This window comes from Caretta caretta, chromosome 5 (assembly GCF_965140235.1).
Source record: "Caretta caretta isolate rCarCar2 chromosome 5, rCarCar1.hap1, whole genome shotgun sequence".
NCBI lineage: Eukaryota > Metazoa > Chordata > Testudines > Cheloniidae > Caretta > Caretta caretta.
Genome location: NC_134210.1, coordinates 58,455,580 through 58,469,272, shown reverse-complemented (window position 1 = coordinate 58,469,272; position 13,693 = coordinate 58,455,580). Strand labels below are relative to the sequence as shown.

At 42.7% G+C, this 13,693-nt stretch overlaps 1 protein-coding gene across 6 annotated transcripts in view; it reads right to left on the bottom strand.

The window, feature by feature from the left end:
* Window positions 1–1,559, bottom strand: part of ADGRV1 (adhesion G protein-coupled receptor V1) — a 416,951-nt gene extending 415,392 nt beyond the window's left edge. For 4 of the 6 annotated variants that reach the window (XM_075128566.1, XM_048851004.2, XM_075128567.1 and 1 more), the window contains exon 1: window positions 1,448–1,553. In XM_075128566.1, coding sequence (XP_074984667.1) covers window positions 1,448–1,529 — 82 coding nt within the window. In that variant the 5' untranslated portion in view covers window positions 1,530–1,553. Of the gene's footprint in view, window positions 1–1,447 lie in introns of all 6 variants that reach the window. The other 2 variants (XM_075128570.1, XM_075128569.1) reach the window with 2 other exon arrangements.
* Window positions 1,560–13,693: the final 12,134 nt, after the last annotated feature.

Genomic DNA, 13,693 nt, shown 5'->3' with positions numbered 1-13,693 from the left:
GAGCCCTCATTATTTTGCTAGCCCAAAGAAAAAGTCCAGCCCTAATCCCAGAAAGCTAATGGCAGTTTTCCCATTGATTTCAGTATGAACAGGATCCAACTCCCAAACCAAAGGTGATAAGCCTGCACTTTTGATACCAGTATGCTCACTCAGATGTAAACTAACTATGATGTCATTGATTTCTTGACTTTGTGTTTAAATAGCATTAAGATTAAGAAACAAATGTCTTAATTTTCCTGGCTTTTGACTAATACTTCGTCCTGAAGTCATGACATGGTTTAAAAAATACTTGTATGGAATGTTAGTTTTATCTTTAAATTTCCTGATAGCTGGACATTTTCAGTTGCATCCTTAATATTATTTAAACCCTTCTAATCCCCCTCTCCCCAAATGGCCCTCAGTGTGCATGTAAATACTGAGTACATTTTTGTGGGATAGGTTATTTTAGTTTAAAAGATGGGTAATCTATTTTCTGGATGTATGTATCTTTGGTTATTACACTGTACTAATGCATAAGTTTTCTTCTAAATGCCTATCATTTAACTGATAGAATAGTTCCAAGTAGATATGTATTTATAACGTGTGCACAATGTATATTAGAAGCACAAAGCACACTTTTGGATGCTGTCCAAATAGTGTATCACAATAATAATTTGCATGCCACACCAAATCTATCTATATTGTAAATCTACTAGAGACACATTTAAAAAACCCTAGTGAAGGTCTGGCATGTAGTTCCTATTAAATTTGAACTACAGTTTATCTGGTTTAGCCAGAGTGGGTTCTACAATAATTCATACAAAATGAATACATCAAAAAGCTGTAGAAGGGTAACCTTTTTAAACACCCAAGCTATTCCATTTTCATTTATTTTGTTATTATTTGCAAATTAATTCTATCATGGGATGCTCGTTGGCCAAGTTTTATTTCCCCCCCACACACACACACACACACACACCCGCTTTGTTTTGCTGAGCTGTACACAGTGCAAACAAATATGGGAGAAGTTCCCCCAGTCTGTTTTGATTTTATTCTCACTCCTTTGAAAATAGTCAAACTGATGTTTTGTTGCGTAGTTTTCAGGGTATTAAATACCAAATCGCTCCCGGGCTTGGGACCTATCAGGCTGAGTTTCTTCTGCCTGTTGTGATCTCCCGGGAACACGGGTCTCCCTTGGAAGCGCAGCTGTCTGCTGCTCTAGCCCAGTGAAGAGAAAGAGGAGCCGCTCGCCAGGACACTTAGACACCTCAGCAGACTATATTCCCCAGCAGCCATGCAGGGCGAGCTCCAAGCCCAGCTCTGTCCGCAGCCAGAAAGCCTCTCCCTGCGGCAACAGGTGCTGCTGGCACCACTCTAGAGCTAGCAGGGGGGAGCTTTGCCGCTGAGGCAGGATGCTCCAAATGCAAGGCCCGCCCTCCCCCTGGGAAGAGACGGGCAACAAACCTACCTAGACCCGGGGACATGGGCATCCGCGTCCTGTGGACTCCGCCAGCCGCCCGCGCACTCGCTGCCGCTCGCACATTATGCATGCTCCCGGCTCCTACTCCTCCCTCCTCTCCGCGCTGCGTCCGGCACTCCCCGCCCTCCCGCTGCCTCCCCACCCCCTGGGAGGACGGAGCCTTGTCCCCGCCAATAGTCCCTGCCCTATTCCAGCTTCAACAGAACCAGCCCCTTCAGCGCCCGGCGTAGCTGCCCACAGGGATGCAAGGAAGTGGGCCAGGCCATTGTTCCACATAGATAAACAAGAACTCGGTTGTTTTCCCTGGAGGCGGCAAGGGCAACGCGGGGTCTACCTGTGTCCAGCCACGTTTGGGCTCCAAGCCCTCAACTTGTACCATCAATGAGTACAGGGGCTGCTCCTGCACCCACATAAATAAATCTGCACCTTGATGCTTCCTGGTGCAGCAGCGTCCCACAAACCTGGATCCTGCTAGGTCCCACACTTTTTGGCTGCATCACACATAGGCCACTGCCTAAACAGAGAACAAGCATAGCCATCTCTACATCACCAAGTGCTTCCTGACCAAAAACATGCCTGACACAGGAGTGGGGCAGAAATAAAGGATCTTGCCAAAGTCCCAAACTGTGCACTCCAAATAGTGTAGCATTTCCTACTTCACTAGAAAAAAATCTGGACTCTAATGCATTTCAGACGAATTAGCACTAGGAAAAAAACATTTGGTACCTACCTCCTGATAGATCCTAAAAAAATTAACCCCATTAACTCCAATTTTACTGTCTAATTAAAGAAAAAAAATATTTTTTCCTATTTCACTAAAAAGTCCAAGCCCCCTGTTGCAAACTGGGACAGAGTACCACAAAAACATGTATCCAACATATGAATCCTGCTGCGTCCAAGCTAGTTTCCCCCCCTCCCTCCATCAGAAAACTTCTACCAACTAGACAGAGAATTGCAGCTGCTCTAATACCAGCGCAAAAATCCAGACCCACAATGCATCCTTTCTCTACTGCACAGCAAAAACACATAGCCATCACCTGGGAGCTGCTGGATTCTGCCATTTTTTGGCATGAAGTCCTGAGATTGCTTCAGCAAAATAAACGTATTACCACTCCTCACAGACTAGAAAAACCTAGATTCTGACACATTCTGGTGTAAAAGCAGTGCAAAAACACATATCTGATGTAAGTTTTGCCAGATACAGCAATCTTTTAATTCGTAAACTGCTAAATTGATAGCGACGTTCTCCTAGTCCACTATATAACTCTGGTCTATATACATAGGTAGGGCCTACCCAATTCACAGTCCATTTGGTCAATTTCACGGTCATAGGATTTTAAAACTAGTAAATTTCATGATTTCAACTATTTAAATCTGAAATTTCACAGTGTCATAATTGTAGTAGTCCTGACCCAAAAAGGAACTGGGAGTTGCAAAGTTTTTGTAGAGGTGGTTGTGGTACTGCTACCCTTACTTCTGTGCTGCTGCTGGCAGCGGCGCTGCCTTCAGAGCTGAGCCGCTGGAGAGCGGCGGCTGCTGGCTGGGAGCCCAGCTCTGAAGGGAGAACTGCCACCAGCAGCAGCGCAGAAGTAAGGATGGCATGGTGTGGTATTACCACCCTTACTTCTGCACTGCTGCCTACAAAGCTGGGCCCTCAGTCAGCAGCCGCCGCTCTCTGTCCACTCAGCTCTGAAGGCAGCCACGCAGAAGTAAGGGTAGCATGCTGTTGCCACCCTTACTTCTGCACTGCTGCTGGCGGGGGGCTGCCTTCAGAGATGGGCAGCCGGAGAGAGGCGGTTGTTGACCGTCGCCCAGCTCTGAAGGCAGTGCCCTGCCAGCAGCAGCACAGAAGTAAGGGTTTCAACTCTGCAACCCCCTCAAAAAATAACCTTTGACAACCCTGCAACTCCCTTTTGTGTCAGGACCCCCAATTTGAAAAACACTAGTCTCCCCCATGAAATCTACATAGTATAGAGTAAAAGCACATAAAAGACCATATTTAATTTGGGGAGACCAGATTTCATGGTCCATGGCACATTTTTCATGGCCAGAAATTTTGTAGGGCCCTATACATAGGCACACAAGCACTTGGGGAAAAAAATCCAAATATGTCTCTGGAGCCAGCAAGATCTAGGCCTTTTTTTTTTTTTGCCTAGATCCTCTCAGTTTTACCTTATAGTATAGCTATCCTTTTATATCAGAAAGAGGGCTGAAAGAAGTATTAAGGGGCAAATACTGAAGTTAATGAGAGTCTGGACTGAGTGAAAACTAGAGAGGGACTTCAGCCACAACATCAAGATCCACATTTCAAACTCCCAAGCTCCAAGAGAGTACAGATCTGGTTGGTTTTTTTTGCTAGGGTGTGGTTGTTTGTTTGTTTGTGTAAGCAGAGTCTGAATGAGCTCTCCCCTGACATCTAGTGGGTGAGCTGTGGAAAAGGACTTCAGGAGCTGATTTCGTTTGCATGGACACACCCACCTTGCCTAGGTGCTCAGCATGATGGGATTGCTGGCCCAAATGATCACTTGTGGCTGGTGTTGGGTCCCCAGTCTCCTTGTTATTAGGGCAGGAGTAAGAAAGGGTTGTTATCCCTGTTGTGTGGATTTAGGGCAGCAGAACTGTAACTGGCATACCGCGATGGAGGGACTCTCCCTCAATTTAATGGCACTCGCTAGGCCAGGGACAAGGGTTCCAAAGCCCACTGACTTGAGAAAGGGTGATGTGGATTGTGTTTAAAGGTTTTAGACATCATTTGATCCTTCTTTTCTCCATGGTATAATAAAAGAACTAATTTAGACTCAATTGAGAGTCTTATTACATACTGCAGAGCTGAAATTGCTGATGTTGAGGTATTAAACCTAGTTTGCGATGGTGTCTCTATCGCAAGAGACTGCCCACTGTGCACTAGGAGTGAGGCTCCCCAACTAACAGCTGAAATCACTGAAAGCTGTGTTAAGTGGTGGGCCCTGAAGACATCTCGGCAAGTGGCCAGCCACGTGGCTGGAGCAGACGTGCAGCTGGCAGAGGGGCATGGCAAGTGGCCAGCACGGTGGCTGGTGGAGAGGGCCAGAGTAGAGCCTCGCTGAGAGGCGTGGCAATCGTCTGGCAGGGCGATGAGCAAGTGCCCAAGCAGTGGAGCATATAAAGTGCCTCCTTACTGCCTGCTTCCATGCAGCATGGGAGGTGAACTCTGAAGATGAACCTCTGAATTCTGGGGCTGCACTGGCTAAGGACAGCAACTGTGAGCGGGGTGCAGAGAAGGGATGAGCCCATTAAAGGGACTTTTGGGTTGCTGGACTTAAGAACCTGAGGGGAAAAGGACACTGCGCAACTTACTTGCTCATGGTTTATGTTTATGAACCCTAGTTGCGGTGGTTTCCCAAATTAATGCTGAGTTACTTCCCTCCTTTTATTAAAAGTTTTTGCTACACTCAGACTCTATGCTTGCAAGAGAGGAAATATTTCCTCTTAGAGACACCCAGGGGGTGGTGTGTAATTGGCCCAGGTCACTGGGTGGGGGCTCAAACCGGTTTTGTGTTGTATTGTTGAAAAGGAACTCCTAGACACCAAACCCGACCCTTGTTGCCGCTGGCTGCACCTGGCAGAAGGGTTACGTTTGTTTTTGTTTTTAATCCCAGGACTATCTCTATTGCGGGATTTGGCATTAAGGCCTTAATCTTGTACTTATGCATGTGCTTAATTTTAAGTTGATGAGTGATCGCAAACTTAAGAAGGTGCATTCATGTTTGCAGCACTGGGACCTAAGAAGTCAGAATTTCCCTCCCAGTTTGGCATGGCAGATCTGAACTGCGTTATACTCTGAGGAACATGCAGGTGGAAGCACGATAACTAACCCACCACAAAGAGTTGAGAGAATTCTGCCCATAATGTAGCAGAAGCTGAACTAAAGTCTCTGCAAGTTCCCGCAATGCTTAAGGGGAGAACAGTTCTTACATTCATCATTTTTGCTGGCAATTTTCTTGGGAGTTTCACCATTTCAAGGGAGCTCTCCCAATCTTGCTTTTTATTTTGGGTCTGTAGAAAAGGAAACGAATGCTTAACACATATACCACACTTTACATTTTCACTATGCTATACAAACATTAACTCCTTCACTCCTGTAAGGCAAATAAATATTACCATTGTGTCCTCCTATCATTGCTTGTAGTTTTACAATCACATTTTCTTATTTTTTAAAATGTTTTCTCATCTCTGATGCAAGCAGTAGAGGAAATCATAAACTGATCCTGCAAATACATCATGCACATGAGCAGTGCAATTGACTTCAGTTGGGTTCCATGCAAGGGTAGAGTTTATCTGTACACAACAGTATAAGAATATCTTATTATATGCCATAAACTCAAAATCAAGGACAAAAAAAGACGGATGGTTAACAAAAGATCTGACTTAGAGAGGAAGAGAAGGCAGCTAGAAAAATATCCATAACAAAAAAGGGAGAAGGTGATAGCAATGAAAATGAATTAGAAACTAGGAATTATAGAAATTTGATAAGGGAATCAAAAGGACACAAGGAGAAATCTATGCCCAGCACAGTTAAGGACAATAAGAAGCTTTTTGAGTACATTAGGAACAAAAGGATCCCTAACAATGGAATTGGTCTATTCCTAAATGGAAATGGTAAAATTTGCAACAATAATGCAGAAAGGGCAGAAGTATTCAATAAATATTTGTGTTTTGTATTCAGGAAAAAGTCAGATAATGTATTCATATCATGTAACAGTAACTCAGGAGGATGATAAACAGAAGCTACTAAAGTAAACATTTTAAAATCAGAAGGTCTGGATAATTTACACCTAAGAGTTTAAAAGTTCTCGCCAAGGAGATCTCTTGACTCTTAATATTGATTTTCAATAAGCCTTGGAACAGTTAGGAAATTCCAGAGAACTGGAAGAAAGCTACTTTTCTGCCAATATTTAAAAAGGCTAAATGGGATGATCAAGGTAATTATAAGCCTGTCAGCCTGACATTGGCCAATTTAATAAATTCAATTAATAAAGAATTAAAGGAAAGTAATATAATTAATGCCAATCTACTTGGCTATATGGAAAATAGGTGTTAGACTAACTTGACATCTTTTTTTTAATGAGATTACAAGCTCAGTTAATAAAGGTAACGGTGTTGGTATAATATACTTAGACTTCTGAAAGGCATTTGACTTAGTTCCATATAACATTTTGATTAAGAAACGAGAATGATACAAATTCAACATGGCACACATTAAATGAATTAAAAACTAGCTAGCTGACTGGTCTCAAAAGTAACCATAAACTGGGAGTCATATGGAACAGGTGTATTTCTAATGGGCTCCCAAAGGGATTGGTTCTTCGCCCTACACTATTTAACATTTTTATCAACGACCTGAAAGAAAACATAAAATCATTACTGATAAAGTTTGCAGAAAACAAATCTTTGCGGGTGATAAAAATTGAAGAGAACAGGTCACTGATGCAGAGCAATCTGGATCACTTGGTAAGCTGGGTGCAAGAAAACAATATGCCATTTAATGTGGCTAAATGAAAATGTATTCATATAGCAACAAAGAATATAGACCATGGGTCTTACTGATGGGTGACTCTATCCTGGGAAGCAGTAAATCTAAAAGGAACTTGGGGGGCCTGGCAGATAATCAGCTGAACACAAGCTCCCAGTGTGATGCTGTAGCCAAAATGTGATCCTTGGATGTATAAACAGGGGAGAATAGAGTAGTAGCAGAGAGGTTATATCACCTCTTTATTTGTCACCAGTGCAATCACTGGAATAAGGTGTCCAATCTGGTGTCCACAATTCAAGAAAGATGTTGAAATATTGGAGAGGGTTCAGAGAAGAGCTATAGGAATGATTAAAAGATTGGAAAACAATGTCTTATAGTTAAGGCTCGGATTTAATCATGGGTATTTTTAATAAAAGTCATGGACAGGTCACGGGCAATAAACAAAAATTCATGGCCCATGGACCTGTCCATGACTTGTATTATATATACCCCTGACTAAATCTTAGCTGGGGGGGGGGAAGGCGCTGCTCTGTGTGGGTCCCAGGGGAGCCACTGCTGAGAGTGCTACTACTGGGGTGGGGGCGGGAGCCACTGCTTGGGGGTGCCTGGGAGGGCTGGTAGGGGGGAGGGGCCATTGGCACCAACTGCCGGGGGCCGCCGAGCAGCAGCTGCTCAGGCCACCCCTGGGACTGCCCCCTGTCGCTGCTCCGGCCACCCCCGGGACTGCTGCCAGAGGCCGCTGAGCTGCAACTGCTCCCACCACCCTTAGGGCCAATAAAACTACAATGGTTGTACTTTTTTCCCCCCACTCCTAAGGTCTGCAGTCCTCTATATCTTTTTTCAGAGCTCTGAGAATTTCTGTTATTTTTCCACTTTAGCCATAATACTGTCAACATAACACTGTCCTTTGTTGCAGATGACTGGCCAGAGCTCCTGTTGGAGCCTGTCAGCTTACTCCTCAAGCAGTCAGAAGGGTTATTGTTGTGTGACATGAAGGACTTGGTGCCCCTCCTAAGGGCTCAGCATGCTGCCTGCACAGTACTCCAAATCCTTACAAGCTTTAGGAACAAACAATCAGGTCTGGAACTGGATCTACAACAGATCTGGCATTGCACAGAACTATGCCTCCAGATCAGCCTTAACTTTCTCTGTTCATTAAAAGCACTAAATAAGGTACATTAAGTAGATCCCCCAATTCTTTGATTGGATTTTCTTTGTTTTGATTGTACTAAACTGTGCAGATTTAAAAATGGCTCAGCTGCAGATCAACCAGTACTGAAAGCAACAGCCACCACTGCATCAATGGCCTCTAGTTTGTTTGTTTTGAAATCTTGCCTTTTCCCTTTACTGGCATCATTTAAAAGAGGGGGAGGACAAGACGGAGTTGGGAGATAGAGCAGAAAGGCAATGGGACAAAGTGACTAGAGGTGATATAAGACCATGCAGAAAGTCTAAGAAAAGGGTCAGAAGAGAACATTTTCTCTTTTGTACTCTTCGTTTTACTTATAAGCAGGTCTCTGAGTTATATAAACAATAAGGCTGGGTTTTTTTCACTGTTGCATACTTTAAAGTTAGGCATCCATTTAGGTGCCAAAATAAAGTGTCCTGACTTTCAGAAGGGCTGAGCTTCAACTAAGTCCATTAAAGTCAATAGGAACCACAGGTGTTCTGCACCTCTTTATATCATGTGCTTTTATTTCAGTATCTAATACTGAGGTATAAGGAGTTCAAGCTGTACACAGATCTGGCCATGCAGGAGGATAAAAACAACAGGAAAGTAAAACTGTTATTTTACCTTATTGGGGAACACGGCAAAAAGCCTGCATCTCTCTGAAACTCACCACTAGCTCAAGCCTCACAACGGTCCCTGGAGCCTTGGGGACAACCATGGCAAAGCCACTTTTTAATGCTCCAGAGATATTGCTGCTCATGTTGATGCACCTCAAGCCCTACTAGACACAGATCAGATACTGTCCAGAATGACTGCTAGTGTTAGCTGACACCCTGAACAGGGGATATCTACCCAGCCTCAAGGAGTTGGGGGAAGAGAACTGATTTTGATCAGTTTCACTGTTGAAACTCAGAGAGAGTGCAGCATGTTAATAGATTCAGAGTGTAACAGAAAAGGACATCCAACAACAGGCAGTCAAGAGAGCAATAAGAGGGAGGCCATAAGACAAAAGCCAATTACTAGTAGGAGCAGAACCATATTTTCACTGTAAAGATGAGCCAAATGCTCAGGACAGCATATTTTGAGGACTGTTGTCCCCACTTTATTATGTAAGGATGTCGTGCAAAAAATACATGCCTCACATGTGGGCATCGACAGCTGTCTTAGGCTTGAGAGTGTGTTTACTGGCTGAGAACGAATACACAACTCTGCTCCTTGATAGAAGGGTATTACACTTGCCCAGCATACGACTACCACCAGCAGAAAGAGACTTTCTTACCACATGAGCTGCCCACCTGACCATGGGGAAAGGGGAGAGTGGACATATTGACCTTCAATGAAAAGCAGTTCTTGACTAGAGTGGACTACTATTCAAATTTTTGGAACATCAATGCCATGCCTGATACAAGAAGCAAGACGGTGATTGGCAAACTGAAGTGCCATTTTATGAAACACAGTATTCCAAACACCGTATTCACTGACAACAGACTCCAATTTGCCTCAGAAGAATTCAAAGAAATTGCATGCAAGTTGGTGTTTGACCATCACATCTCCTCCCCAGCATACCCCGGAGTAATGGTAAGGTGCAATCAGCTGTGAAAACAGCTAAGAGACTATTATAGAAGGCCCTTATAAGCCTTTTTTAAGGTTGAGATCCTTATTTGCCTTTTTGGCACACAGAAATACCCCATCACAGGGATGCCGAAACACTCCAGTGTAGGATGAAGGACAAAAATCCTGTTACCAGGGACAGGGGACTTGCTACAGCCAGAAGGATGGGGACGCTGCCAAGAGAAGACAGCCAACAACCAGAGAAAAAAGGCAATAGAGTACAACAGGTCAGCCAAGGACCTACCAGCCCTTGAGACACACACTCCTGTGGAGATCCAGTCATTAGAGAGATGCCAAAAGGAGTGAACTAAAGGAGCCATGAAGGGTTCAGTGGCATCCAGGTCATATGGGGTGACATGTGATCCAAAGGAACCAGAGGCATGTATGAGCCAACAGACACAAAGATAGAGAGCCTATAGTTATACAAAACTCATCACAGAACAGAGAGACAAATAACCATCCAGAAGCCAACCACACAGGGAGGAAGGAAACTCCACAGAGACAGGTTATACGGAGACAGAGATAAGTCACTCCCAGTGTGGTTGCCTGTTGAGGAGGCCAAACTATCTCAAAGACTATGTAACCACTGAGTCTGTTGTAAAGGTGAGATTCCAACTCAGCTATTTGCTAGCAACCTCTGGCCAAAGGGATTTAGGTATCAATTATTTGTTTTTAATGTTTATATTAAAATGTTTGTAAAATAGGGAAGATGTATCATTGAAACTGGAATCAGAAGGCCCATGGCCCCAGGAGGGGCTGTTACTGAGGGGACAAGTCACCAGGGGAACAGGAAACAGGTAGAGTTAGGCTGGAAGCAACTCAGCCACATAGAGTAGCCCACAGGGTTTAATAAAGTTCCACTTGTTCAACTTAACTTGCATTCAGCTTCACTCTTTGCAAATGAAACAGTGGTGAACTAGTAAGAAAAATACATAGAGAATGGCAAGACTGCTGAATTCTTCATGGAACTGAGTTAAGGTCATGCTATGGGAAAGGGCAAAAATGACCAAATCTTGTACCAGGGAATGGTTAGCATCTCTTTCATCTCAACAGTCTTACTTGCTGGATGCTTTCCTGATGGAGAAACATATGTGGTAAGGAGTACAAAGGAAAGAGTTAATTGTCTTTGTAGTCATTCCAAAGTGAGAGGATTTCAGTGCACACACAGGGAGAACAGTAATATCTACAGAGTACAGCTTTATATCTACCTGGTTGCTGTGGCAATAAGTTAAACTCATGGAATCCTCTGGTTCCCAGAGAGGACCAGGACACCTTGTAGGAGGAACTTAATAAAGTGAGAACTTCAACATAGGTGGTCATTCTCTAGTTCTCTGCATAAGCCCTCACTTGTCTGCTCATACTAGCCTCTCAGCTCAGACTACAGGATGAGCATTACTATTGATTGTCACATTCTAGCAGTAGCATGGTCTATAGCTAGAACTGGTTGAAACTTTTCATGTGACATGTTAAACAGAGAAATGTCCTTTTATCAAAAATGGCATTTCTTATGGGAAGTTGTTGACATTGTCAAATGTTTTGTTCGTTTGGGGGAAATGTTGTCTCTTCATAATAGTTTATCAAAACCACGACTGAAATGTTATGAAAATGATTATCAACAATTTTCTGCTGATTGGTAAATGAAAAATTCTCACAATGCACTTGACAAAAATTTCACACACACAAAAAAATCACAAAAAGACTTGAAAAAAATGTCAGTTTCTAATACTTTGAAATAAAAACAACTACATATTTATTTCTTTGCAAAATTTAGTTTCCATTTTTTTACTAGCTCGGTTTAAAACTTGGATTCAGTTGTTCCATCTGCCAGGCTGAAGCTGTTGGAGGCATAGTGTATCATTATATCGGCACATAATAAGATTACCATCTCTGCAGAGGTGGTTTGGTCTTATAATGAGGCCTAATGGCCTCTGTTCAAACCACAGTGGGAGCCTACTGGCTTTCCTGATCACACAGAGAAATAGCAAGATGAGAACTTGGCAAGAACTCCCTGTCTTCCCCTCATGTGTGGTTATTGTTAAATAAACTTGCAGCCTTGTTTTTTCCAGTCAAATGTGTCCATCTCTTAATTTGCAGTATGTCATTGACAATGTAGATACTAGATGGCAACTCAGAATGCTTTCTTATAAAACGCCCACTAAATTACTGAAAAAAACTCATGTAAGCCTTGGTAACAGACATGGGACACTCAAAGCACTTCAGACATTAGGTAGCAAATCCAGTATGAATGCTTTCCAGAAAACTTATATCTGAATTGTATTCTTCTGAAGGCAAACTCTTATACAGTTCAAATCTGTGTCCAAGCATCTTATTTTCAATATAATTTTTTACTTTACATAATGTAAGTGTAAGTCTTGTATACTCTCTCCCACATACATCACTTTTACTTTCTGTTTTCTCAGAAGATATTTCAGACCAATTAAGAAAAGTGTTAAGCAGCTCTATCAGCCCCATACAAACTTTTATGTAGTTTGCCTTCAGTCATCCATAAGTATTTTGTTTGCTCTTCAGGGGGAAAAAAGTACTCAGCGGCACTAAAAAATAGTTTTAAACAGTTTCTAATCTTCTACACAAGTTAATTATATATTTTAAGTCTCTTCATTTCTCCCCTTAAAGTTTACAGGCCAAAATCTGAGCTGCTACTCATTTCTTGTTTATTTTTCCTCCCTTGAAGTCAACGGGAGTTTTGCCATTGGGGTCAGGATTTCATCTTCCAAATGTAACTATACATCGTGAAACTGAAATCCTATTCATGAGCCAAATCATGGTGTTCATATTTGGTGTTAAAATGGGTCCTTAAGGCAGCAGCCAATGTTATGGTCATGTGGGACGGGGGCGGAGGACACACATCCCCAGTGAGAGATCTACAAGGCATTGTACTTCAGGGAAGCATAACACTTTCTGGAGCTTTCAAGGTTGTAGAAGGCACATTCCTGCTGCTCCACCTCTTAAGGGAGTAAGGTGTATGCTCTCTCCTGGACTGGATGGCATGAAAAGAGGATGTGGATACGCTCACCTCCTCACTGTCCACTTTGGTTCCAGTTATAGTTCTGGCCTGACTAAAATCCATCTAAGCAGTTCAGGATTCCATCCTCTATTTGTAATGCTGGCCCTCGTGCAGCTTTATAAACTAAGGAAACATTTGTTTGTCAGCTTGTTTTTAAAATGTGTAAGATCTGTGGGCTGGATTCTTCACCAGCTGATGCAGCTCTTGAAACTCACGCAAGTGTGAAATGAGGGTAAGAACAATACTGACTACACAGGGTGCCAAGGCAAACCCTTTAGTCATCTTTTACTGTAAAACAGCCTACAACACCTCTGTAAAAAGATACTCTATAAACGTCTTTTGTTATTAATGAAATATATATTAATGGTGTTTTTGGTGAGGAGTTGCAGGCAATCCTGATGCAAGAAAACTGCCTGATATAAAAATAAACTTAAGAATATTCCCTAGAAAAAACATGATGAATCTTGTAGTTTTCTCTGTTACAAAAAGTGTTCCCTTACAGCCTTTTTTATATTTGTGGAATATCAAAACAGGGTGTGGGATTGTTCGCACAAATGACCAAAATATTCTCTTCAACAAAAAGTGACATGTGCCTCCATATTCTTTCCTTTACATATTTAGAATAGTTACTGCATAAATCAGGAGAAAATATACTGTTTAAAATCTGTGTAAGACCAGCTAGCTTGATCTTTCAGAGCTGCCTCCAGTTTATGCCCACCATGTGTGGTGCTTCCCTGCGGTTTGTTATTTTACTTCAATGGCAGAGGGAGGAAACCAACAAAGCTCAGTAACCACACTGCATATCACACTGTAACCATGGAAGCATTTGTCCACTTGGCAGAGCCCCTCCAGAATGATTCAGCCATTCATTTCATTGAATCAATATTGAAAGCTTCTAAGATTTATTACTTGAGG